The sequence below is a fragment of the Xenopus laevis genome, chromosome 3S, assembly GCF_017654675.1.
Source record: "Xenopus laevis strain J_2021 chromosome 3S, Xenopus_laevis_v10.1, whole genome shotgun sequence".
Taxonomy (NCBI): domain Eukaryota; kingdom Metazoa; phylum Chordata; class Amphibia; order Anura; family Pipidae; genus Xenopus; species Xenopus laevis.
In genome coordinates this window covers 27,544,234-27,571,059 of record NC_054376.1, presented here as the reverse complement: position 1 = coordinate 27,571,059, position 26,826 = coordinate 27,544,234, and the positions used below count along the sequence as shown (strand labels likewise).

The window sequence follows — 26,826 nt, the reverse complement described above, 5'->3', positions numbered from 1 at the left end:
CTTTATTCTATTTTCACTCTGGCACCCTTGCGATCCCAACACCGCCCCCTAGCAATCGCTGATAGGCACTATCTCCGTCGCTTACCGATTGGCTGATTGTGTTTCGTCTAAGGCGAAATGTAACCAATCAATGTAGCCCCGAGTTCGGCGTTCCACGCCTCGTTTCTGTTGTCTAGTAAATAGAACGTTTCTATGCACGCGGCGAGGGGGTGTGTCATCACTCCAAAGAGAGGCGAGAAGCGCAGGAGAGTCAATGAAGGCAGAATGAGCGCTGAGAAACGGGTGAAACGGGAGCTGGAAGAGGACGAGGATGATGAAGGGGGTAAGCAAAGCTCTGTGGCTTGGTGCGTGTTTGTGTACCAGGTCAATTGAGTAAAAAGTAAATGAATGAAAGTTGTGTGTAGGGGGAAATGTATTGGGGGAGTAGAAAATACATTTCTCTCTGTCATCATTAAATTGGAACCTCATTTCCCTCCCTAAAATAGGGACCATATGGTGGCTTAATTTCAGCCATATCCCCATAACTATTGAGATCTCTAAACCTGCTCTGTCAGTGAACCAACCCTGTCTGTGCAAGGTGTCCCAGCATGATTCCTCTAAAGCTGGATACAGGTTGCCTGCTTTGGCCATGCAGCTTAGTCATTGCTCTATGACACTAGTGGGAATATTTATCAAAGAGTGAAGTTAGAGATCACCACAGTGCTCTAGAGTGAAATGCCGCCTCTCTCCATTCATTTCTATCTTTCCCTGTCACCCTTTGATAAATACGCCTTTATAAATCCTATAAAAATGAACGGAGAGGCGGGATTTCACTCTAGAGAACTGTGGACTTCACTCTTTAAAGTAGAAATCAACCTGTTCTGAAAAAAAACCCGACCCCCCTCCCTCCAGGCTATCTAACCCCCCGGGGAGATGCTCCATACTTTCCCCTCGCCGCAGATTCTTCCAGCGAAGTTCCACGAGTCCATCTTCTGCGTCCTCAGTAAGCTGACTGCGAGATCTGCAATTTCCGTGTAATTCCACGCATGCGCAGATGCGCAAACCGGCAAGCTGCTCCAACTGCGCATGAGCAGAAATACCGATCTCACAGTCAGCTTACAGAGGACGCAGAAGATGGACGCATGGAACTTCGCTGGAAGAATCTGCGGCGAGGGGAAAGTATGGAGTATGGGGCATCTCCCCGGGGTGTTAGTTAGCCTGGGGGGAGGAGGGAGGGGGGCCTACCTGGGGTGGGGAGTACGTTTTTTTTTTCCGAACAGGTTGATTTCTCCTTTAATAAATATAACCCATGTTAAATGATTGGCCTGATCAATCTATGTGGGTCCAAAAATACATGGTATTTAACTTACTAGTGTACTGGAAAACTAAGAAGTAAAGCCCAATTTAAAGAGATCTGTTTAGAGCCATTGGTTAGAACCAAAAAAGCTGTTGAGAGCTCGATAAAGGGCTGGTTATGCCCGAAACGTTGCTTCATTTGCACAAATAAATTTCTTTCACTATACCGGAGTGCTGCTGGAGTTTGTATTGGAACCAAAAAAGCTGTCATCCTCTGACACTATCTGTGCAGGGTCACCCTTCCATAATGTTTCCCTGGCATCTGAATGTGATCTGCAGGCCAACAGTTTGATGAGTGGTGTGTATCCTAGTACATATGAGTGGTATGTATCCTAGTACAGATGAGTGGTGTGTATCCTAGTACAGATGAGTGGTGTGTATCCTAGTACAGATGAGTGGTGTGTATCCTAGTACAGATGAGTGGTGTGTATCCTAGTACAGATGAGTGGTGTGTATCCTAGTACAGATGAGTGGTGTGTATCCTAGTACAGATGAGTGGTGTACATCCTAGTACAGATGAGTGGTGTACATCCTAGTACAGATGAGTGGTGTGTATCCTAATACAGATGAGTTGATGCGTCTTTAACTTCAGAACTGATCGTATAACATATTTAACAAATACACATGTATTGCTGGCAGTTGCAGGAAAGTATGGACGGTATGAGACTGAAGACAGACGAAGCCGCCATTGCCCATATCTGGATACCATTAACAGGTCTGTGTGAATGTTTTGCTGTGGATTTCATGCATCGTGTACTGCTCAAAACAAAGCCCTTGTACATTGGCTCTGTTCTTGTCACCAGGAGTGTCTTGGACTTTGATTTTGAGAAGCTGTGTTCCATCTCCCTTTCACATATCAACGCGTATGCTTGCCTCGTTTGTGGGAAATACTTCCAGGGTAAGTAATTGGCCATGCCCTAACTGGCACTCATTGTGGTGGTCTTAAATAAGAGCTACAAAATAAATATTTATATGTTTTTTCTTTTACTTATTTTTATTTTTTTGTTTCCAAGGTCGAGGCTTGAAGTCCCATGCCTACATCCATAGTGTTCAGTTCAGTCACCACGTTTTCCTTAATCTCCACACACTGAAGTTCTACTGCCTGCCGGACAACTATAATATAATTGACTCCTCCCTGGAGGACATCACGGTACTTGCCCTTCCTTTCATGCCCCATTATCTATCTGATCTTGGGCAGTGCTTAACATAAAGACAAAATATCAGGATAGCACAGGACATATTTTGCCTAGGGCAACATCTTAGAGTATATAGTGAATAAAATACCCTCTATTGTAAAATATAAGGATATTCACGAGGAATTATACAGGTCATGGAACGCCAAGGTTACTTCTAATAATCTCATATTTTCCAACAAGGAATTTTTATTTATTATAATACAGAAGTTTTAGTGAGTCATGTGACAGAAATGACATCACTACTCACCTTTTATAACTATTGACATCACTAGTCACCGTTTATAAGGATATCATTTACAAGATATTCATGGCTTTTGTGTATTAGATACATTTATTTTATAGTGTGTCTAGTTTTCTATTGGATGTTACAGGCCAGAGTTTACATAAAACAGGATTTACATTCCCACTTGTTATAGAACTGATGTACATGCCCAGTAGTACTAGCAGTAAAAATATCCAGCTTCATTGCTTTCTGGTGCATTTGCTTTCACGGACCCCCATTGTTGTCCACTACAGTCATCCCAAGTACTTTTTTGTATTTGTGTATAACTTTACTTCTAAGTAGTTTAACTTAAGGGCCATGCGATAGGGAACATAGTAGGAAGGAAGTCTCTGCCCCAGACAGTTTACAATATAAGTGGGTGGATAATACACAGGCACATATAGGAGAGCAAAGTGGACAACAATTTGACCATAGGCCTTTAAAGGACCAGTAACATCAAAAAAAAATGTTCAAAAATTCGTTAGAGCACAACAAAAAATGAACACAGAGACAAATGAAACTTTTAAATAGCAAAGACTTTATTAAGAAATAACTTACAGAAAATCCACTTCCTGTCCTCTTCAGAAACGGCGAAAAGGCGACCATCCACACTGCAGCAATCGATTTCTTCTCCCTGGATATTCACTGACATCCTCCTCTCGTTGTGTCCAACAGCAGCTGGTTTGTTCCTGTGCTGGCGGCGATGAACTGACAGCAGCGAGTCCTCTCGCTTCCCTTCCACTGGCCTGGCCGTCTACAGTCTCCCAACGGCACACTTGTTCCTGCACTTTCACTGTGCATCGGCTTCCCTGCTCCGCTCTCCTCACCTCCCTCTCCGTCTCCCCTCCTCCCCAAGCTGCTGCCTTATCAATGGGCTGCTATAGACATCACGCGTTACTGTGAATATAAAATGTCTGGACTAGCCGGCAGTGCAGCATGCATGTGTATATTTTCAGCAGCAGTAGAGCCGATCCTGCCCAGACCCTAGGGAAGCAACTTCATGTACAATCAGCGCGCCAAGCCGCGTACTTCCATTCCGACCTGGATCGAGTCTGGTTACTAGCTGCCCTTCTCTTCCTCCTCCCTCACTCACACCAGCGAGCGCCACGATCGGCTTTTGGGAAGGAAAGCTCAGGAGGCAGCGGCCGCGCTGTGGGAAATGCTGCCCCGGATTCCAATTCCAGCGCCGGGGAAGTGAAGGCAGAGCACGAGCAGAGATCCCAGACGCACAATCTGTCCCCTTCCCAGAGAGGAAGGGAAGCCGATGCACAGTGAAAGTGCAGGAACAAGTGTGCCGTTGGGAGACTGTAGACGGCCAGGCCAGTGGAAGGGAAGCGAGAGGACTCGCTGCTGTCAGTTCATCGCCGCCAGCACAGGAACAAACCAGCTGCTGTTGGACACAACGAGAGGAGGATGTCAGTGAATATCCAGGGAGAAGAAATCGATTGCTGCAGTGTGGATGGTCGCCTTTTCGCCGTTTCTGAAGAGGACAGGAAGTGGATTTTCTGTAAGTTATTTCTTAATAAAGTCTTTGCTATTTAAAAGTTTCATTTGTCTCTGTGTTCATTTTTTGTTGTGCTCTAACGAATTTTTGAACATTTTTTTTTGATGTTACTGGTCCTTTAAATGGGTTGTTCACCTTCAAACACTTTATTTTTTGGTTCAGTTGGTTTCATATTACTAACCAGAAATAAAGTCTTTTTTAAATTTATTTCCATTTTCTATTTATGACCTTTTTTCTAATATTGAAGTGTAAAGTTTAATTTTTCACATTCTAAAGCAGCTCGGGGGAGGGGGGTCGCAGACTCTTTAACTGTTTTAAATTAATACATTTAGCGGATACATTTGTTATCTTTGTCCCTGCATTTCATTAAAAGCAACTGTTAAAATTGATACAACAGTTGCTAATATTCCACAGATGCTGCAACTAATTGTATCAAGTTAATGTAGCAAATTGTAACCGTTCAGAATGCTCCTGGATCACTGAGCTACTAGACTGAAACACTAGGGACAGGAACATAAAAGTTTAAACTTAAATTTTGGGAAAACAGTAAAAAATGGATAAAAGATGGAAAGCAGCTGAGAAAAGTCTTAGATTATGGTGAACAATCTGAAAACAACTGAACTTAAAAAAGAAGTGTTTGAAAAGTGAACAACCCCTTTAAGTTCCAAAGTTTGGCTTTCAAGTTCCAATTACAGGTAATGTTCTAGGGGTACATTTACTTAGCTCGAGTGAAGGATTAGAATAAAAAATACTTTGAATTTCGAAGTATTTTTTTGGCTACTTCGACCATCGAATTGGCTACTTCGACCTTCGACTGCGACTTCGAATCGAACGATTTGAACTAAAAATCATTCGACTATTCGACCATTCGATAGTCGAAGTACTGTCTCTTTAAAAAAAAACTTCGACCACCTACTTCGCCACCTAAAACCTACCGAGCACCAATGTTAGCCTATGGGGAAGGTCCCCATAGGCTTTCCTAGCTTTTTTTGATCGAAGGAAAATCGTTCGATCGATGGATTAAAATCCTTCGAATCGCTTTGATTCGATTTGAAGGATTTAATCGGTCGATCGAAGGAAATGCGGTAAATCCTTTGACTCCGATATTCGAAGTCGAAGGATTTTACTTAGACGGTCGAATATCGAGGTTTAATTAACCCTGATATTCGACCAATAGTAAATGTGCCCCCTAGTGTTCCAAAAAGTAGGATTTGAGTTTTTTTGGGGAGGGTTAAGGGAGTTTTCCCACACAGGGAAACTGAGGAATAGAATTCCAGAATGTGCATCTACAGATAAAAACATACACTGGATTTCTTCTTGGAATCGAGAACCTAGGTGGACTCATAAGTAGAGGCCTGTGTAAGAATAATTTATTCTCACCTCTTTCTGCCTGTGCAACTGTGTAATCACACAGGTTTTATTTGTGTTCTTTTCCCATTTGTCTTATCCACCTCTTTGTCTCCTACAGTATGTGCTAAAGCCAACCTTCACAAAGCAGCAAATCAGTCACTTAGACAAACAGGCCAAGCTGTCTCGAGCATATGATGGTACCACTTACCTCCCGGGCATTGTGGGACTTAACAATATCAAAGCCAATGATTATGCCAATGCTGTTTTGCAGGTAGGAATGGAAACAACAGGCATGGTCTGTGTAGAAATAATCACCCTTCCTTTTCACCCCTAACATTCATCCCTCTAATAATAATAATAATTATGCCCAAACCATAGCACACATTTCATGACCAGTGTACATTGATTTCTTTATGGTTATTTCCAGGCTCTCTCCAATGTTCCTCCTCTGAGGAATTACTTTCTGGAAGAAGAGAATTATTGTGATATCAAGCGCCCTCCTGGGGACATCATGTTCCTGCTTGTGCAGAGATTCGGGGAATTAATGCGCAAACTGTGGAACCCCAGGAATTTTAAGGCTCACGTCTCCCCACATGAGATGCTTCAGGCAGTTGTTCTCTGCAGCAAGAAAAATTTCCAGATCACCAAGCAAGGTAACGTTCTCCATCCCTGTCCCGGTTTCTCTGTTTCATATCTGGAACATTTCAGGTCTCACCCTAGTCTGTAGTTTCCATACTGTGTATCTTATTGTGTTTTCCTTGTTTGCTTTTCCATTTCATATAATGATGAAGAATGACCAGTTCTTGTGTGTTGGTTTTTCTCTTTACCATTCTGTAACCCATATGTGTTAAATTCCCATTTTCCCATGGTAAAACGCTGTGTAAATTGCTGGCACTATATAAATAAATGATGAGGATGATATGAGCATGGGAGAATTTTCATTGCTGTTATTGGCCTAATCACCCTCTAAAACATTCTGTCCTACAACAGGTGATGGGGTGGACTTTCTGTCTTGGTTCCTGAATGCACTTACTTCTGCTCTTGGAGGCAACAAGAAGAAGAAGAAGAGTGAGTTTCTCTTAGGGGCAGATTTATAAGGTTTAATTCGAAATTCAATTTTTTTTTATGGTCAAAACTCTCAAATTTTGAATTATCCAAACGTGATTCGAGTTTTAATTTGAATTTCGAGATTTATCATACACTGGCCCTTTAAGAACTTGAATTCGAATATTCGCTGCCGAGTTCATGTATAAGTCAATGGGAGAGGTCCAGGGACCAATTTGGACATATTAGTAGCCTTCTTGACATGCAAGTTTTTTTTCAGAGAAAAAAACTCGAATCACCTTTAGTCGAATTTGATTCGAGTTTTCGGGTCTGTAAAATTTGTGTTTTAGAGTTTTAGATATTCTATTTTTTTTGTTTTATAAATAACCCCCCAGTTCAATTTCAAGTAAATTTAAATTTAATAAAAACACATGAATTCGAAATTTGACCTTTGATAAATGTTCCCCTCTGTGTTATGTTTGTGCTTAAACTCATCATTGTATATGGAACTTCAAAATGGAACAGCAACCACTTAGTAACCAATGTCCTTTTCTTATTTTTATTCTTTAGCCATCGTAACAGATGTGTTCCAAGGATCCATGCGGGTATTTACCAAGAAGTTGCCCCATCCTGATTTGGTGAGAATCTTTTATTGGTTCCTTATGACATCTTTGTGCTTAAAAAGGGATCTAAACACCACATCACATTTGTCTCGATATTTAAGGAAGGCAGTTACTTCAGAGAGCACAGAGTAATTCGTAATGTGAGGGCGTATTCTTTGTTGGAATATATCATTTAGTAGAAATACTACTCCATGTAGTAGTGCCACTTTCTTAGTTAGTCCTGAAGGATGAAAGATCATCTCACCACTCCCAGGCAAGCACTTTGCATTCTGCATATGTTGTGCTTGCCTGACAGTGGGGAGATCAATAGCTATTGATTCTTCATCCTTGAGGACAAAGGCATGTGACACATCAACTACAGGTAAGATTGGTTGGTAGGCAGGTGGTAGTATTTGGGACGGAATATGCTTAGACACAGCTGGTCGAATTCGTGCTCTCAAACCTTGATAGAGAGCCAATAAAAGAGCCAATAAAGTCTTGAAATGTTGCTACCGTTGTCAATGATGTCAATAAAATCATTTAATCTCCAAGGGAGTGCTTCCCAATCAGTGTATTTTGCTTTCAGCCTTTCTTATGGGAATTTGTGTTTTTGTCTGCAGCCTGCAGAGGAGAAAGAGCAACTGATGCAGAATGAAGAATACCAAGAAAAAATGTTGGAATCTCCCTTTATGTATCTGACTCTGGACCTCCCCACTGCCCCCCTGTATAAAGACGAGAAGGAGCAGCTGATCATCCCACAGGTTCCTCTCTTCAGCATCCTGGCCAAGTTCAATGGAATCACAGAGAAGGTGAATTAGTCTTAGAGGAGAACAACTTCAACATCTATTACACAAAATAGCCTGCAGATGTTTATCATATTGCTCATGTGTTCACGCTATGGCTTTAATACCTACATAATCAACACACTATATTAGGTTCAACTTTGAGTGTAGTGAGACCACTGGTATAATATTAGAAGGCCATTTAATTCATATATAAATCACAGTCCAAAATATCGCCCTTCAGTTTTTGCTATTGTCATTCTCACCTCCGTCTCCCGACTTCACCTCTTTCCCTTTTTGTCTGCCAGACACTCCCACACCTGTTCTTAATACTTTATATCCACCTGCTTACAGGAATATAATTCACTGAATGACTTTGGTTATTGTAAGGGGAGTGTTTACAGTATATTGAAGCGCTACGTTGATTATGTTTGGGAAGTGTAATTCTTTCTGAATATAGGGGAGAGTTTATGCAGATTTAGGCTATTGTGTTACTGCTACAACCGTCAACCACTTGTTGTACTTGTACTTCACATATTTTTATGTGACAGACCATACATCTTACGCAGGACATGGTTCTTAATATTATTTCTCTGTGTGGTCCTGTTTTAACTCTGGAAATGTATCTTTTCATTCAGGAGTACAAGACATACAAGGAGAATTTCCTGAAGCGATTCCAGCTGACTAAACTTCCTCCGTTTTTGATATTCTGCATTAAACGCTTTACCAAAAACAATTTCTTTGTTGAGAAGAACCCAACCATTGTGAATTTCCCCATAACGTGAGTAGAATTACTAAACTGTCCGTACCATACCATGTTATACCCTTTTCTTACATGTGCCTATTGCCATAGCTTGTGCAGGTGCTTTTAGAATGTTTTCCCCACACTAGGGCTGTCATTTCTCTGGGAGAGAGGTGCATTGTTTGTGACATTCAGAGAATGTAGCAGAAGTGTACTTCTTTTTGAGCAGTGGGCATAGATTCCGCAATTAGAAGGCAGGACTCCAAAGACAGTGGTACATGTTGCTACTTTATACTGGGGATCCCACTCTATTTTATTACTGTGATCCTACGAAGCAGCTCTTGCGCTAGTCTGCAATAGATTTCTTCCGTCAGAGGCTCACCTTCACACAAAAGAATTACCTGAAGGGAGTATATCCTCCTCTATTACAACAATCATTTATTTATATTTATTCATGACTTTTTTTTCTTTAAGACAAGCAAAAGGCACTGCAGAATATTTCTTGGGCCTGCATGTGATTAAAGGGGACTAGTATGTTTTCTCACTTTGTAAGGGGGAGTGGTCTATATAATAGTACACAGGCCTATTTCATAATTCAACTCTGAGGTATTCTCCTCTCTAGGAATGTGGATCTGAGAGAATACTTGGCAGAAGAATTCCATTCTACGCACAAAAACACAACCTATGATCTCATTGCCAACGTAGTGCATGATGGGAAGCCCAACGAGGGCTCATACCGTATCCACGTCCTGCATCACGTAAGTTCAGTTACAGTAGAAATAAGACGGTACCAAATGGGGTGGGGGAGGGCAGAATATTTACTGGGTAATAAAAAGTGCAACGTTAAACCCAGTAAAGCCATGGGTCGTACCACTTATTACTGCCTGAAGTTTTCCATTGCCACCTCCGAGGCATTGGCTGTGAGATTTAGCGCTTATTACTGGTTTACATTAGAAATAAGGCAGTAATAAGTGTAAGGGAGAATATATACAGTATAAAAGGTGCAAAATTTCCCCCGTCTAGTCTCCCTTAGCAACCAATCAGAAGTTTATTTGCCAAAAAAGCAGGCCAACAAATGCAACTTGCTGATTGGTTGCTTAGAGAAGTAGCAAAACTTGCACTTTTAAATAACCACATTGATGCTTTATTCAGGTGGATAACATGTGCATTTGTTTTCAGGGCACAGGAAAGTGGTATGAATTACAAGATCTTCAGGTGACGGACATCTTGCCCCAGATGATTACTCTGTCTGAGGCCTATATACAGGTATGTACTGCAGGAAAATATTATGTGGCTTATGTCATGTGGAACTTGCAGAAGAGGGAGGAGAAATTAACCCTTTTTAAAATTTACTAACTACGTTGGTACCACATGGCAGTTGACATATTCCCAGTGCACTATTAAGTTTTTATAGTTTATACCAACAACTATACATGGGCGGCTGCATACGAGAAATCTCCATTGCATGAAGTGGAAGTGCCAATCTGTGTGATGTTGCAGTGATTACGGCATGGAGAAATTCATTTTCCTGTAATGTGGGACATTCGCTTTAGAAATTACAATTTAGCTGTTCTCTAATTCTCTAGATCTGGAAGAGACGAGATGATGATGATGAAAAGAAGCAGCAGGGGGCTTAACCAACATAGAACTGCCATGTACCTTTTACAACTAAAAATTCCCATGTGGGGGCAGGGCTCGTCTAACGGCAACGTCTCTGTTTAAAGGTTCCGAGCCTTTGCAGCCTGAGACTGGACTTTCCCCACACTCCCACTAATGGAAAGCGGATGCCATTTTAGCAAGATTCTGTGAAGTGATGGCCTTTGCCCTGACTCGGCTCCTTTATCACTTAAGAATTGAAAGAGGCAGTGTGTGGGCAGTGTGTGCAGAGGGAAACCTGTAAGGAAGACTATGGTGACTGTTATTGCGGTTAGGGATGCACCAAATCCACTATATTGGGTTCGGCCGAACCCCTGAATCCTTCGCAAAAGATTCGGCCAGATACCAGACCGAATCCTAATTTGCATTTGCAAATTAGCGGTGGGAAGGGGAAACCATTTTTTATTTGTGACAAAAAGTCACATGATTTCCCTCCCCACTCCTAATTTGCATATGCAAATTAGATTCAAATTTGGTTCAGCTGTATTCAGCTGAAACCCTAATTGCGGTCATTCCAGCCTTTTTTTTTTTTTTTTTTTTTTTTTTTTTTGGAAGAGATTTCAATATATTTCTTTTTTTCTGTCCATTTTAATAAACTTTTATTCTTGGAAATGACTTGTTCTTAAAATTCCTTTGCTATTCTGGTTAAATAGGATTTACATTACATCTTGAGGGCCACAACATCCTGTTCTATCTACTTTTGCAAAGAAGAGATCTCACACTGTTTTGTATTTCCAGGTTTTGAATTCTGTATATTGTGCTTGACTAAAATTTCCCCGTTCACTGATTTGATTGTTGCTTTTGTTGACCAAAGGGAATGACAATCAGTCATTCTCTGACACCACAAGATACTCTGGAGCGACACAGGGCAAACAAGTCAAGTAGAATATTTGTATTTCCATGAGAGTTCTCTTCTAGCCACTTACATAAGAAGTGTATTTCATAAAGAATCAATTAAGAGCAACTTTAATTGGTTTTACATTCTATGGCTGTAGTGTTTAAAGGGATTGCTGTCATGATTTTTATGATGTAGTTTTTATTTCTAAATTACACTGTTTACACTGCAAATAATTCACTCTACAATATAAAATTTCATTCCTGAACCAGCAAGTGTATTTTTTTAGTTATAATATTGGTGTGTAGGTGCATCTCAGGTCATTGTGCCTGGTCATGTGCTTTCAGAAAGAGCCAGCACTTTAGGATGGAACTGCTTTCTGGCAGGCTGTTGTTTCTCCTACTCAATGTAACTGAATGTGTCGCAGTGAGACCTGGATTTTGCTATTGAGTGCTGTACTTAGACCTACCAGGGAGCTGTTATCTTGTGTTAGGGAGCTTGAGAAATTGATTTCAGCGCAGAATTCTGCTGGAGCAGCACTTTTAACTTGCGTGTTTTGAAAAATGTTTTTTACCCCTTGAAATTGTAGGTTTCACACCCCTGACTTGAGCAACAAAGCCTATAGCATTTAACTAGTATTTAGAAAAGGCCAATGTATTCTGCAACCAGTATCTATATGTACTGTGAATATTGGTGGGTTCATATTCCTGTGCACTATGGGGGCTAGTACATGATGCTTTGGCAGTTGAGAAAGTGCAAAGGAACTGCTTTCAGCCCTTGTGATTGAACAACAAAAGGTGATGATCTTGTGTAGGGCCCCCCTTATGTGGTGTCATTTTCTTTGGCCATGGGCTGATAGGTCACATAACTTAAATGGCATGTAAAGTCTAAAAAAGAATAAGGCTAGAAATGCTGTATTTTGTATACTAAATATAAACATGAACTTACTGCACCACAAGCCTAGTCAAACAAATAATTTATGCTTTCAAAGTTGGCTACAGGGGGTCACCATCTTGTAACTATGTTAAACATCTTTGCAAGACTAAGACTGTGCACATGCTTAGTGTGGTCTCGGCTGCTTAGGGATCATCATAAACAAAGCTGCTTGAGTTCTGCATGGCTGGGAAGTAAGGCGGGGGCTCCCCCTGCTGTTCATAAGTATGATTGTTTCCCTGCTCAGCAGTTAGGGACCGTCTGACAATTCCTATCCACAGCAGTAAATGAAGGGAGAATTTCACTGCATACAGTCAGGTTTCTTATAAAAACAGTACACATTTTTTAATTAAAGTATATTGGAGATGGGTTTCTTTTTCATTAAAGAAAGTAAAAATGGGATTTTATTTTTTTGCCTTTACTTGCCCTTTAAGCTGTGCTGTCCCCTGTAACTGATGGAGGGATTGAGAGAAGTTTGTGCTCGTGACTAACTATAGACTAAAGAAGACTTCTAATGAGAACATATATTTATTGATGTAAAACAAAGCTCAGTAGCTAGAAGACAGGGGCTGTGGGTTAGGGAACAGAAATTCAGAAGAAAACTTCAGAGCCAAACATGGGTCAGGCAGTGACTGACGGCCTGGAAAAATAAAGATACTGATTAATATTTACATCATGGATGACTGCTGCTTGTTCTGTTTCAATGACAAGGAAAGCTGTAAAAAAAATGCACCTGCCCAGGGAAAAATGTACTTAACTCTCCCCATGTGTCCCTAGCTCAATGTTAAAGGGGTTGTTCACCTTTTAATTAACTTTTAGTATGATGTAGTAGTAGTAGTAGTAGTAGTAGTGATATTCTTAGACAATATGCAATTGGTCCTCATTTTTTTTTATTTGGTTTTTTGAGTTATTCAGCTTTTTATTCAGCAGCTCTCCCGTTTGCAGTTTTAGCAAACGGGTTGCTGGGGTTCAAATTACCCTAGTAACCATGCACCAATTTGAATGAGAGGCTGGAATATGAATAGGAGAGGCCTGCATAGAAACATAAGTAAGAAAAAGTAGCAAATACAATACATTTGTAACTTTACAGAGCATTTGTTTTTTAGAGGGGGTCAGATACCCATGTCTAAAAGCTGGAAGAAAAAAACAATTAATTCAAAAACTATAAAAAAAGAAAAAAATGAAGGCCAATTGAAAAGTTGCTTAAAATGAGCCATTCTGTAATATACTAAAAGTTAACCAGTCAACCACCCCTTTAAAGCATAAGGTAACAGGCCAGGGTAGGACTTAATCAATAGGGGTGCTTCAATAATCATCTCTACCTGTGCCACTAATGATTCTGCCTCCCCCCCCCCCCAAAAAAAAAAACATGTCTTTACTCACTCCACACTCTTTAGCTGTTTCCTGGTTCTGACACCAATACGAAGGTCCCACGGCACATCCAGAATTCTGTGGGGCTGCAGGAGCAGGGCAAGCCCCCAATGCCTGTGCGAGGAAGAAAGTAGATGAATTCATTTTATTTCACTTGTCTATATTGCTAATTGCGGATGGGACATAGAAAGTTCTCATTGTGGGACACAAATAAATAAGAATGGGCAGGAGGGATGATAACATTGTAGTGGCCCTTCCCTATTTACTGATCTATTGTATAGAGAAATAACTTCCAGTCTGTACAGGTATGGGACCTGTTATCCAGAACCCTCAGGACCTGGGGGTTTCTGGATAAAAGATCTTTCCTTAATTTGGATCTCCATACCTTAAGGGCAGAGACACGCTCAGATTCAGGGAGATTTTGTCGCCCGGGATAAATCGCCTCTTCTTCTGGGCAACTAATCTCCCTGAACTGCCTCCCGCCGGCTAGAATCTAAATCGCCGGAGGGATGGCACTCGCAGTGCTTCGTTTTCCAAAGTCGCCCAAAGTTTCCTTTGTGAGGCGACTTCGGAAAATGAAGGGCACCTATTGCCATCCCACCAGCGATTTACATTCTACCCGGCGGGAGGCAGTTCGGAGAGATTAGTCGCCCTGAAGAAGAGGAGATTTGTCACTAGGCGATTTATCTCCCCTAATCTGAGCGTGTGTGTCTGCCCTAAAGCTGGCCATAGATGTTGAGATTTTTAAAAGATACTCATCGTGAGACCATGATTTTCTCGGAACGATCGTAACGAATTGTCCATCAACTAAAAAGACCAATTTGCCAGGAAAACAAAGGGGAGCTGCCTGCTTGTCACTGCAAACATAGATAGATTGCACTGGGACCGACAAAGATTTTTTGACCTGGCTGATCAATTTCCTGACAGATGTCGGGCGAAAAATCGTAAGATGTACGATCGTTAGAATCCCACTAACCGCACGATAATTTCGAAGGATTGGTCGGACTTCCCTAAAATCGGTCGTTCGGCAAGAAGAATCGTCGCGTCTATGGGGAGCTTAAGTCTACTAGAAAATCGTAACCGGCTGGTTTTGTTTGCAATAAGGATTAATTATATCTTAGTTTGGATCAAGTACGAGCTACTGTTTTATTATTATAGAGAAAAAGGAAATCCATTTAAAAAAAATTGGATTATTTGGATAAAATGGAGTCTATGGGAGACATACTTTTTGTAAATCTGAGTTTTCGGGATCTCATACCTGTACAAGAAATTCAGTGTATCCAACAGCAACAGTAAAAGGAGTAAAGGATAAATAACAGAAACCTATAGCTCTCTAAAACCTAGAACTCTGTGGCCTTCTCTTTGATGTAATGGCGACAAGAAGCACACAGGTAATGCAAGCAGGTTATACCTTGCTAAGTGTTTATTGCAGCATGCAATCAAGCTTGATAAAGGGGGTAACCCCGAAACGTTGCATGTTGCAATAAAAACGTAGCAAGGTATAACCTGCTTGCAATACCTGTGTGCCGGTGAACTTCTTGTTGCCATTGGATCGTGAGGTTGCCGTTTCCTCCATTTTGCTGTGCACCAGGGATCTCTACCTTTCGGGAGGGCCAGGGTGTGCGAGTGCTTCTTGGATTGTTCTTCTCTTTGATGTACCCATATACTGAGTATAAGCGGTCCCGAGTATAAGCTGAGGTACCTAATTTTACCTCCAAAAACTGGGAAAGCTTATTGACTCGAGTATAAGCCTAGGGTGAGAAATGCAGCAGCTTCTGGTAAGTTTCAATCAAAAAATTGAGGGTTTCTGCTCCCATTGGAGGTGCCGGCATCTCGTTTTTGGATGCCAGCGACCATTCTTGGACGCCGGTGAATATTCTTGGAGATTATTCTTGGACGCCGGTGACTATTCTTGGACGCGTTTTTCCGCTTGACCCGAGTGTAAGCCGAGGTAGAGTTTTCATCATATATTGGGGGCTGAAAAACTCGGCTTATACTCGAGTATATACGGTACATTGTTCTATAGGAGGATTAACTAACCTGCTGATATATACAGGTTTGAGTCCCAGGAATCACACTGGGATAGTTACACAAAGGAACAAATAGCAAAGAGTTTTCATTCCTGTATATCCCTGGCACCACTGTAGGGCTGTTTGGACTGTAGATTTGACTATATTGTGAGTTCAGAGCAGAACTGTCCTTGTTTGTTAGTACCTGGCAAGTCTTCCTCTGGTCCCACTGCTTGTGCAGGAGGAGAGACAATTCTGTGTGATGGTTCTTAAGGAAAGTCTGGATCTAAGGAAGCAGAACAGAGGACATTTTTAAAGTCAGTTAACCCTGCACATGAAGGAAACTGGGGATCAGAATTAGATTTAATTGGTAGAATATATAACATATATTTTCCTCTCATTCCTGTGCCAGTCTCACCTCTTTCCATGCCATGCCAGGTTCTGTATGGGCTTTCATAACTGCAGCCTCTACCTCTGCTTGGGTCATGTTTTGGCTTATGGTGGGTTTGATTAGAGAGGTAACAGCCAGGCATGTGTCACAGGTAAAATCAACATCCAGAACTGGGATCACAGGTAGATCTGAAAAAGAAAAGCAGGAGCTAGGAGTTACCTGCCTTCCCACCACCATCACCCAGAGTTTAACTCTCATTCATATTCCATTGACATTAACTTGCACTATCGGTAGAATTTCGGCAAAAGTTTAAATATAATTGCCATGATTGTGTTGCATTTTACAACATAAGCTGTTATTTAAGTATGGCAAAATACCTTTCTGTTTATGGGAGAGCAGGGTCCCTTCGTGGATATCTAGAGGTTTGATGGGGGGGGGGGGTCTACAGGCAGGACTTCTATTACTGTTTGAAAAACACACTTTAATTCTCCTTTAAAAGAACCAATGATTGTGCAGGGATATTTTGTTTTACCTTTAAAGCTTGTATCCAACCAGTGCCCAAATAAGAGGGGTGTCCAACTAGAGTTGCAACCTGTCCAGTATTTTACCAGCCTGGCCGGTAAAAATGATGGCTGATCCCAATGTTACTAATAGGGAAAAATGATAAATATATAGGAAGGTCGGGATTTTTTTCCAGAAAAGGTGGCAACCCTATGCCCAACTGGAGGCCCAAGGACTAGATGTGGCCCTCCAAGTGATTTTTATTTCTCCCAGCATGCTCAAGCTCTCCCCAAAATACTGAGTAAGGGGTAGAAGGGGGCTCCAAAAAATTCCTTCTGTACCATAACAAATTGTGACCCTCTCAGCAAAGCCCTCACTGAAAATGTCTGGAGGATAGGTGTTGTTGCAGAACTATAACTAATACTACTGTGCTGTGACTATTATCTACCTTGAGCCCTACCACACTGAAATCCCTAGTCTGGCGGATGTCGTCTAGGGAATACTAACTGCACTACTTTTCCTTAGTGATGAACTGAACTGCCCTTGCTTACTAGTCCTAACTACTGTATAGCCCTGTGGTGTACTATGATAGGATTATAGCCTGTCAATCACCTGATATCCCTTACTCCTCAAGAAAAGGTAACCTTATGGTGCAACCTATTCCCTTCTGATACTCAGAACTACACCCACATCAGACAGATCTTCCACCTACTATGTTGGATTCCATAAAGAGCACACACTCTCTTCTTCTTTATAGACTTGAGCAGGGGTCCCCAACCCTTTTTTTTACCTGTGAGCCACATTCAAATGTAATAAAAAAGTTGGGTAAGCATCCAAAAAGTTCCCAGGGGTGCAAAAATATGGGCTGTAATTGGTTATTGGTAGCCCCTATGTGGACTCTGGCAGTACTAATGGTTTTTTATGCAACCAAAACTTGCCTTCAAACCAGGAATTCAAAAATAAGCACCTGCTTTGAGGTGACTGGGAGCAACATCCAAGGAGTTGGAGAGCGACATGTTGCTCGTAAACCACTGGTTGGAGATCACTGGACTAGAGAACAAGGAACTGTTAAACTACCCTTGGGCCAGTGGGGAATACTTCCCACCCACAGGAGGACATACAGTAGGTCACTCACTGAGAACTTAACCCTATGGGTCTATTAGTATACATAGAAAGTAGTGCTACACAATCATTCTCACCGCTCTTTGCAGCGTCGGATGCCGACTGTGACTCTGTCTGCCCAGGTCAAATCCAATCTCCAAAATATATTCCAGCAGCACTCCGGTTCAGTGAAAAAATAATTTATTTGTGCGACGAGTGAAGCAATGTTTCGGGCATAACCAGCCCTTTATCAAGCTTGATAAATGTCTGGTTATGCCCGAAACGTTGTTTCACTCGTCGCACAAATAAATTATTTTTTCACTGAACCGGAGTACTGCTGGAATATATTTTGGATATTAACCCTATGGGTCTCCTACAATTATTTTACGATAAATTTTATTTTACAATGTCACCATATGATTAGCCCACTGGAAGGACACAGAGACTCCAGTTTGGTTGTATTATAAACCAGCCATGCCCCTGTTCTGCCTACAGACATGCCACAATCTTGTCCAGGCTACATCCATAACCATGCCCCTGCTCTTAGAATTTAGGGTTCACTTCAATGCTTTTCAATGGCATTCAATGTAAGTAAAATAAGTGTGAAAATTCTGTGGGAGTGGGTGACGGGGCTGTTACTACAGGTAAAGTGAGAGGGACAAATCAGGGTCTCTCTCTAAACATTGGGGTGAGGTGACATGTCCGGGGGGCAGCACTGATATAAACTTAAGCAGTGCTTAAAAAAAACAAACACAGAAGTGTTACCAGTACAGTTTAATCAAATACATTAAAACACTTTCAATGTTTGGTTGTAACTGGTCCCTAAAGAGTGAGTATTAGTAATGTAACCATTTAGCTCCCCGTACCTGCCTCGCAGTTCTCATCTGTGGCACACATTAACAGCAGTTTGCACAGCAGCTGTGGCCCCAGCTTCTCCAGCACAATATCCAGTAAAATAACCGTGTATTTCTCCACTAAACACTGGCAGACTCCTGCTACTTTTGCTGGAAGGGCCAGGCACAGCTGAGAGGCTGCTTTGGCAATGGCCGCCTGTAGGTATCAAAAGAAACTTCAGCTAAATGCTTCCAAAGGAAAAACATTTATACTTGGACAACTATTAGAATGAATAAAAATGAAGAGCAAGAGGAAATAATATAGTCTGTGTTATACTAATATTTATGCATGAGATTTACCTTCACCTGTAGTGTCGCACAAATAGATTGGTGTCCCATTATACCTTTATATTGTGCTATGATGTTATATGAGTTGTTCCCTTTATGGAGACTGCAATGTATAGCCCAACTAGACTGATCCAATGACATGCCTTCTGTGTAGCTAAAACCCAAACCTTTCATGTAAAGGGATTACTATAGTAGAACTAAGGGTGGAACTATAGAAGCTTGTGGCCAGTCAGCTTAGGAGACAATGGGAGCTCAGGTTGCTTCCCTTGAACATCCATAGCAACTGGTACGTCTCATGTGCCTCTTAAGCTCTTAAAGGAAAACTATACCTCCTGAACAATGTAGGGCTCTATTAAAAGATATTTCTTAAAACAGCTCATATGTAAAACCCTGCTTCATGTAAATGAACCATTTTCATAATAAAATCCTTTTTTTTAGCATTATGTGCTATTGGGTAATCCTAAATAGAAAATTGTCATTTATAAATCTGTTCTCAAGTATTCATTTTGGAGTATAGTTTTCCTTTAAGCAGATTGTTTTTGTCCCAAGAAGACCTGCTACAGACCATATCATGGGGTATGGCAGGGCTAGCTATTAGAGGCAGAGAGCAAGTACTGAATTAGTTTGGGGTGGATTCACTTTTAGTTGCTTACCTTTGGGATGACTGCCTCTAATCGGCCGAGAAATGTCTTGCACATCCAACACATGGGCTTTGGGATTGGCAGATCCCCACTCTCTCTCTGTAATGATGGACAATAATAAAATACATGCAGGAAACATATATGTATTTGTTCTCTGATTATGTTGCTGTGTCTTCATAGTTATATCAACATTCTGTAACATAATACATTAGTTTGCAAGTGCTGGAATATAAAATAACAGGTCCCTACAATGGTCTGGGATAAAAATAATGCATTGTGGGTACTGAAAGTTAAAATGGGAAAAAGTAATAGCATCACTTTTTGGGTACGTTTGCTACTTGTGCTTGTTATTATATCACAGATAATAACTTACAATAACTCACTTAGATCGTAATCTCTTTGGCGCAGGGACTTTCTTTCTACTGTGTCTCTTAAAACATGGCGCTTAAAGGAACAGTAACACCAATAAATGAAAGCTTTCGAAAGGAATGAAAATATAATGCACTGTTGCCCTGCATTCGTACGACTGGTGTATTTGCTTCAGAAAAAGGAGAAAAGGCACAGGATACACAGCAGATAACAGAAAGCTCTGTAGTATACAATGGGATTCTTATCTTATCTGTTATCTACTGTGTATCCTGTGCTTGAATGGCTGCCCCCATGGCTACACAGCAGCTTGTTTATATAAACTATAGTAGTACTTATCTGTTATCTACTGTGTATCCTGTGCTTGAATGGCTGCCCCCATGGCTACACAGCAGCTTGTTTATATAAACTATAGTAGTATTTATCTGTTATCTACTGTGTATCCTGTGCTTGAATGGCTGCCCCCATGGCTACACAGCAGCTTGTTTATATAAACTATAGTAGTACTTATCTGTTATCTACTGTGTATCCTGTGCTTGAATGGCTGCCCCCATGGCTACACAGCAGCTTGTTTATATAAACTATAGTAGTACTTATCTGTTATCTACTGTGTTTCCTGTACTTGAATGGCTGCCCCATGGCTACACAGCAGCTTGTTTATATAAACTATAGTACTACTTATCTGTTATCTACTGTGTTTCCTGTACTTGAATGGCTGCCCCATGGCTACACAGCAGCTTGTTTATATAAACTATAGTAGTACTTATCTGTTATCTACTGTGTTTTCTGTACTTGAATGGCTGCCCCATGGCTACACAGCAGCTTGTTTATATAAACTATAGTAGTACTTATCTGTTATCTACTGTGTATCCTGTACTTGAATGGCTGCCCCCATGGCTTCACAGCAGCTTGTTTATATAAACTATAGTAGTACTTATCTGTTATCTACTGTGTATCCTGTGCTTGAATGGCTGACCCCATGGCTACACATCAGCTTGTTTATATAAACTATAGTAGTACTTATCTGTTATCTACTGTGTATCCTGTACTTGAATGGCTGCCCCCATGGCTACACAGCAGCTTGTTTATATAAACTATAGTAGTACTTATCTGTTATCTACTGTGTATCCTGTGCTTGAATGGCTGCCCCCATGGCTACACAGCAGCTTGTTTATATAAACTATAGTAGAGTTTCTGAAGCAAACACACCAGTTTTACCAGTGCAGCGCAACACGACATTATATTGTCATTTCTTTACAACACTTTCATTTTTTGGTGTTACTGTTACTTTAATATCTCTCTATATACTTGTCTTCCCTGTGTGCCTTTTTCTATTCTGTAAAATTACAGAATGCTCAAGACCTGGGATTTTCCAGATAAGGGATCTTTTTGTAATTGGGATCACCATACTTTAAGTCTACAGTTTAAACATTAAATAAACCCATTAAATAAACTCCAATAAGGATTAATTATATCTTAGTTGGGAATACGTACAAGGCACTGGTTCATTATTACAAAGAAACAGGAAATCATTTTTAACAACTTGAATTATCTGATTAAACGTAGTCTCTGGGTAAATGGCCTTCCCATAATTCTGAACTTTTTGGATGACAGGTTTCTGTATAACAAATCCCATCCCTGCGCTGTGTATCCTAGTAGTGCCAATTAAATAAAGATATGGATACATACAATTCTGCGTGACCAATGGTGATTGTGACCACTCCTTAGTGCAGGTGTCCCCAACCTTTTTTTACCCATAAGCCAAATTCAAATGTAAAAAGAGTATGGGAGCAACACAAGCACCTTGGGGTGTCAAATAAGGGTTCAAATTGGCTATTGGTAGCCTTATGTGGACTGGCCGCCTACAAGAGGCTCTGTTTGGCAGAACACAAGGTTTTTATACAACTAAAACTTGCCCCCAAGCCAGGAATTCAAAAATAAGCACCTGCTTTGAGGCCACTGAGAGCAACATCCAATGGGATCACTGCCTTATTGAATAAAAAAGTAGGGAGTGAGTGTGTAGAAAGAAATAAAATCATTTACCTGCCCTTGAGTTGCTTTTACATGTGCGTTGTGCCAATGCTCCTGAATTAAAGGGAATATTTTCTCCAGGATCATTTCTGGTAGAAATTCATTATTCCAGAATTCTGCTTGGTCAGAGTGGCAAAGTTTCAGGGTGGAACACAGAGCGTCAGGGTTCTGTAAGGCAAGAAAAGTCATTACATGCACTCATTAAGGTCCTTGTGGGCAGAGATGTGTAGTGGTTTGTTAATACTGCTCCCCATGTACAAGTAGCTAAATAGCTACACACCTACAAAACATAAGGGGTCAGATGTAGCTGGCAGCATTGCATGGTCAGGCTTTGCCACTTCAGGTCCATAGTGCACCTAGCTATGCTTAAAGCTTATATGATGAGTACATTATAGAGTGACCAGATATACTGTATCAAGCCCCTTTGCTAAGGCAGTTAGTGGTTATTTTCTATGACATTCAGGTAGTGAAGACCATAGACATGGCACAGATTAAGCTCAGAACTGGAGATCGTCAGCCTTGGCTTCTTCCGGATCCTCTTCTTGCCTTTCGATAATTTACGGAGCTTTCCGGCTCCAACTTGCGCCATATATGGACGTGTCGGCGCTCACTTAACGAAGAAGCCGAGGCTGACAAAACATGGTGTCCCCGTGCTCCGCTGTGCTGTTCTGCATGTGCGGGTCCAGTGTCAGATGTCAGGGGCCCACTAGAAAAACCTTAGGCTGAGGGACCATTTTCCAAAATACTATACCTCCTTTCCTCATTCAACCTCTTTATTCTAGTAGTCTCTTTTGTCTACATACTATACTCTATTCTTCCTTTATGAAGCCTCTTTATTCCCATAAGAAATACGAAATGACCATGAAATAGGCCAAATGGTTAGAAGTAAGAGGCCCACTGACGCCTGGGCCTACCGGGAGTTTTCCTGGTATCCCTGTGGGCCAGTCCGATACTGTGCGGGTCAATATTTCTAGAGAGGACACAATTCTGGTGTAACACTGTGTAGGGGGGAGGGGGCCAGTGGGAACTTTTGGCTGGGAGGGGTTGAGTTCTTCTTAAATGTTCAATGCAGATTAGCTGTCTTTTATTCTTTAACAAATTCACACTTTAGGCATACTTGCTTCACATAAGATTGGTAGTCCCAATTCAGCACCCTCACAAATTTCCAGCACTTACAGGCATGGATGTACTCAAGTCCCAGAATCTTCTTTTGGACTCACAGAGTCTCTTTGAAGGGTTCTCTCTTTCTCCCTCCACTCCTTTGGAGCTCTCTCCAGCACTTCAACACAGTGGGGAATCACAGTATCTTTCCCAGCTACACAGCGTCGGACTGGGCCAGCGGGACACCGGGTGAAAATTCGGTGGGTCCTGGCCCTCATGGGCCTCTGCCAACCCAGGTCCGCTGCTGGAAACCTGTGCCTACATGAGGCAATCGCGGCACTCTCCCTCCCTCCGCTGCAACAACACACATATCTTCTCTGGAGTTTAATATTCACCATATTGGTGAAATGTACACAATATTGTGCCCTTTTTAAACGCATCCCTTACATTTCCTAGAATGTAGGAGACTGCTGGGTTTGTTCAGAACGAATCACAGTAGCAGACTACTCTGTGATATAGACTTGTCAGGTTTATCTTAAACATTCCCTCCCCCCCTTCCAATTTGGTAATAAGAATTCCTGGAAGTCATGTTTAGGATTGCCACCTTTTCTTTTTTCCCAATAACATTGGGATCGACCATCATTTTTACCGGCCAGGTGGCAACCCTAGTCATGTTGTCTGTGGGTATGTGATATCTGGCTGTTTGCTCCTACAAACACAAGCCCATCTGATTTTATATACTCTTTATTGTCATTAACTGGGCTAAATCCATGTAACAGGTGACTGTAAATAACAGAGAGCAGAAGTAGAATTCCTATACCAGTAGTATAGAGGTTTTTCAGGTAAAAGGCACACAGGACATTTTGCCCAATGCTTTTTTTGGGGGTGGCTCAACCCAAGTGCCCTACCCTCACCCCTAGTTGGTAGCAAAAGAACAACCCCTGCCTCTGCTCATGCTGTCTGTATAAGGTCCCCCTAAAGTGTTTGACATGACTGAAGGTGCTGCTTCCACTTACCACTTGTTTTTCCAAGACGTTGACCATCATAGTCTCATACTGATCCACCAGCAAGTTACACTGAGCAATGAGAGGAACCACAGGGAGATGGGCACACTGCTTGTGCAAAAATTTCTTTATGGTGTCCTGCAGAAACAGTGTGGGTCAGAGGATGGGATGCTACAGCCTTAAATACAAACACACAATCATTCTGTTCATTACAATGACACCCCTCTCCCAGCTGTTAGAGCCCCTTTTACCTGGATGGGTGATGCCTTCACCATGTCCAGCAAGATGTTCACAATCTGTTTACACTGCACACACAGCACATCCTATGGGAGGTGGGAGAGAGAGAGGTTGGAATAAACAAAGCCAGCAGAACCACTATGAGAACAGCGAGGCTTAGTTACACTATTTGTATAACTGCTACTTACCCATAGCAATTTTTCCAGGATATCATGTGTATATGTCCATTTGTATATATAGGCGCAGTTTCATGAAATTCAGACATAAATTGGATGCTATAATAGATGAGTTGTCCATATTTATATTTCACTATTAGTTCGGTCCTTTTTTGACCTTTTTAAAGGTATAGAATTAAGCACCTAACAATGTAACTGAAAAGAAACATAGCTGTGTTTCAGCTGCTCAGCCATAGTTTCAAATATTTTTAGAGGAGCAAATAAATATTCACCCCAACTGTCACCCTAACAGACCTTCTGGCTGGACTTGCAGGGGTATCTCACATGGGGTGATATTGTTTCCCCCCCCCCCCAGCTCTGCTTGCTCAATAGTTTTGTGCAAGGCCAATAACCTGCCTTGAGTGCTAGAATAGTAGAAGAAAATCATGAAAATGATTGCTAGTGCACTTACTGTTTCTAACCAGGCAGTTTGCTTGCAGTGATCCACTGCTCCACATTGAACGGCTGTCATTAAGTCCTGACACCAGAACTCTGGGCCCTGGGCACATTCGTCCTGTACTGGGACTTTCCCAGACAGAGCTGGAGAGAAAACAGAAAATGAGAATTTGCCAGCTTTTTTTTAATTGATATTCAGTAACAGATGCTTTCAGACTAATGGAGTGTACCCAGAAGACATTTAGATACCCAGAGTGTACCTCAGCCAAGAACAGTTCCATCAGCTGTTTTCATATTTAAAGCATATGCCCATATGTCTATATGACACCTATTATACCTACTTCTAACTTATTAATGAAATGTGGGTCAGGAAAAACTCAACCCGCACCCAACTACTGTATAACCCACAAAACCTTCATCTGCACCCAACCCTAACTCTGTACACTTCCTAGATGGGGAATCTTTGGGAGCAGTGGAAGAGTGTACTTCCCAGTCTGACCCAGTCTGCAAAGGTTGGTCAAATTTCAACCCAACCCCTGCCAACCAGTGGTCAACTCATGGTTAACTTTGAGTTTTGGGAAATCTACACATCACTACCCACTACATCTGATTGTAGATATTGTGGACCCTTGGTGTCAGGTTCTCTGGTGGAACCAAGGAGACACTATCTCTCTAAAGGGTTAAGTAAACCTTTCTGCTTGCCCCAGTGATATTAAGTACCCTTTTTATCAGCATATGGTGACTCTGGTCAAAAACTGGAAAGAAAATAGAAAGAAAATACTACTTAAATGAAGATGTTGATGAGATTAATGCCATTTGGAAGATATCAGATTCTGTGCAAGGTTACACAACTCATATTGCTGAGCCATGAATCTCAAACATTGGAATCTTGGGAAGTGTAGTTCAATAACAGGTGGAGGTGCCATGGTGCTTAAATGAAACTGCACATCTTTAACTATCTGTGTATGCTAGGAGATATTAGTCACAAACAGCTGGAGGAACACTGGTTGGACAATATACAAATCTATACTGAAGCTTACCTGAAGCTGCAAACAGGGTAAGTAGCCAGATCAGGCGTGTTCCTTCCATCTCTGTAGTGTAGTGAGTAGGGTCTCTGAGGTGTTGGCTATATATATAATTTGGGGGTGGGGGTTAATGATGTAGAAAGGCTTTCCCAGAAGTGTCCCAATACTTGCACTGGGCTGAGTCAATGGAGAGTGTAATGCTTATACACCTTGAGTGCACCCACTACAATGTGTCTGCTGCTGCATGGTCTCAATCTCCCACAGAGTTTTATTAGGCAGCTCCCTCATTCACCCTTAGAGTTCCTTTATACCTTGCTAATGTCATTCTGCTGCCTCCCCCACCGGTCCCATATCCGAATGCTTCTGAAAGTATGATCTTAAGAGCCCACTTTAGTATTAATATTAGGCAAGAGGCCACTCAGATTTATGGAGTGTTCTGCAAATACTTCTCATTTGCACATAATGTGCATTGCACAAGCAGCCAAGCTAACCCCTCAATAGCAGCAACATGTCAGCTCTTGATGTAGTCTGTGTCTGTGTAGAGCTGCTGAACATTGAGCTAACAATCTGATTCAACCAGACAATGCACTCCATTGTACCAAGCCCTTGGGCAACATACATCTATTTTTTCACGGTTCTGTTTCAGAATGTCAGTCTTCAGTTCATGTAAAAGGGGGTATGGGCCTCTGTTGACTAGTTATTCCTATGTTCTCCCCACAGCCTGCTGTCAAGACTATAATTCCCAGTGTCCTATTGTCATGGCTATGGTTTCCAGTATCTCTACTTAAAGTCATGATTCTCAACTTCCTCTCCTCAAATCCACAATTCTAGGCTTCAAGGTTTCCATTATTTAAGGCCTTGATTTACAAAATGCTACCCTAAGGATCATAAATCCATGTGTCCTGTACTCAAGGTCATGATTCCCAGCATCCAATCCTGCAAGCCATGATTCCCAGCATTCTATCCTCCAAGCCATGATTCCCAGCATTCTATCCTCCAAGCCATGATTCTCAGA

The 26,826-nt window shown here is 41.5% G+C and overlaps 2 protein-coding genes across 2 annotated transcripts; one reads left to right on the top strand and one right to left on the bottom strand.

The window, feature by feature from the left end:
• Positions 1-59: 59 nt before the first annotated feature.
• Positions 60-11,576, top strand: usp39.S (ubiquitin specific peptidase 39 S homeolog). Its single transcript, XM_018255135.2, has 13 exons — positions 60-322; positions 1,975-2,050; positions 2,139-2,233; positions 2,349-2,485; positions 5,766-5,918; positions 6,075-6,300; positions 6,638-6,715; positions 7,262-7,329; positions 7,914-8,102; positions 8,714-8,856; positions 9,440-9,575; positions 9,997-10,083; positions 10,404-11,576. The coding sequence occupies exons 1-13, from the start codon at positions 193-195 to the stop codon at positions 10,452-10,454; spliced, it is 1,569 nt and encodes a 522-aa protein (XP_018110624.1). The 5' UTR covers positions 60-192; the 3' UTR covers positions 10,455-11,576.
• Positions 11,577-12,753: 1,177 nt separating this feature from the next.
• On the bottom strand, positions 12,754-25,921 carry sftpb.S (surfactant, pulmonary-associated protein B S homeolog). The gene is made up of 11 exons (XM_018255134.2): positions 25,827-25,921; positions 24,803-24,930; positions 24,190-24,261; positions 23,951-24,076; positions 21,846-22,001; positions 19,449-19,535; positions 18,481-18,664; positions 16,040-16,200; positions 15,827-15,907; positions 13,625-13,726; positions 12,754-12,881 (listed from the first exon to the last, which is right to left on the bottom strand). Exons 1-11 carry the CDS (start codon positions 25,873-25,875, stop codon positions 12,846-12,848), a joined length of 1,182 nt encoding a protein of 393 aa, XP_018110623.2. The 5' UTR covers positions 25,876-25,921; the 3' UTR covers positions 12,754-12,845.
• Between the last annotated feature and the right edge of the window lie 905 nt (positions 25,922-26,826).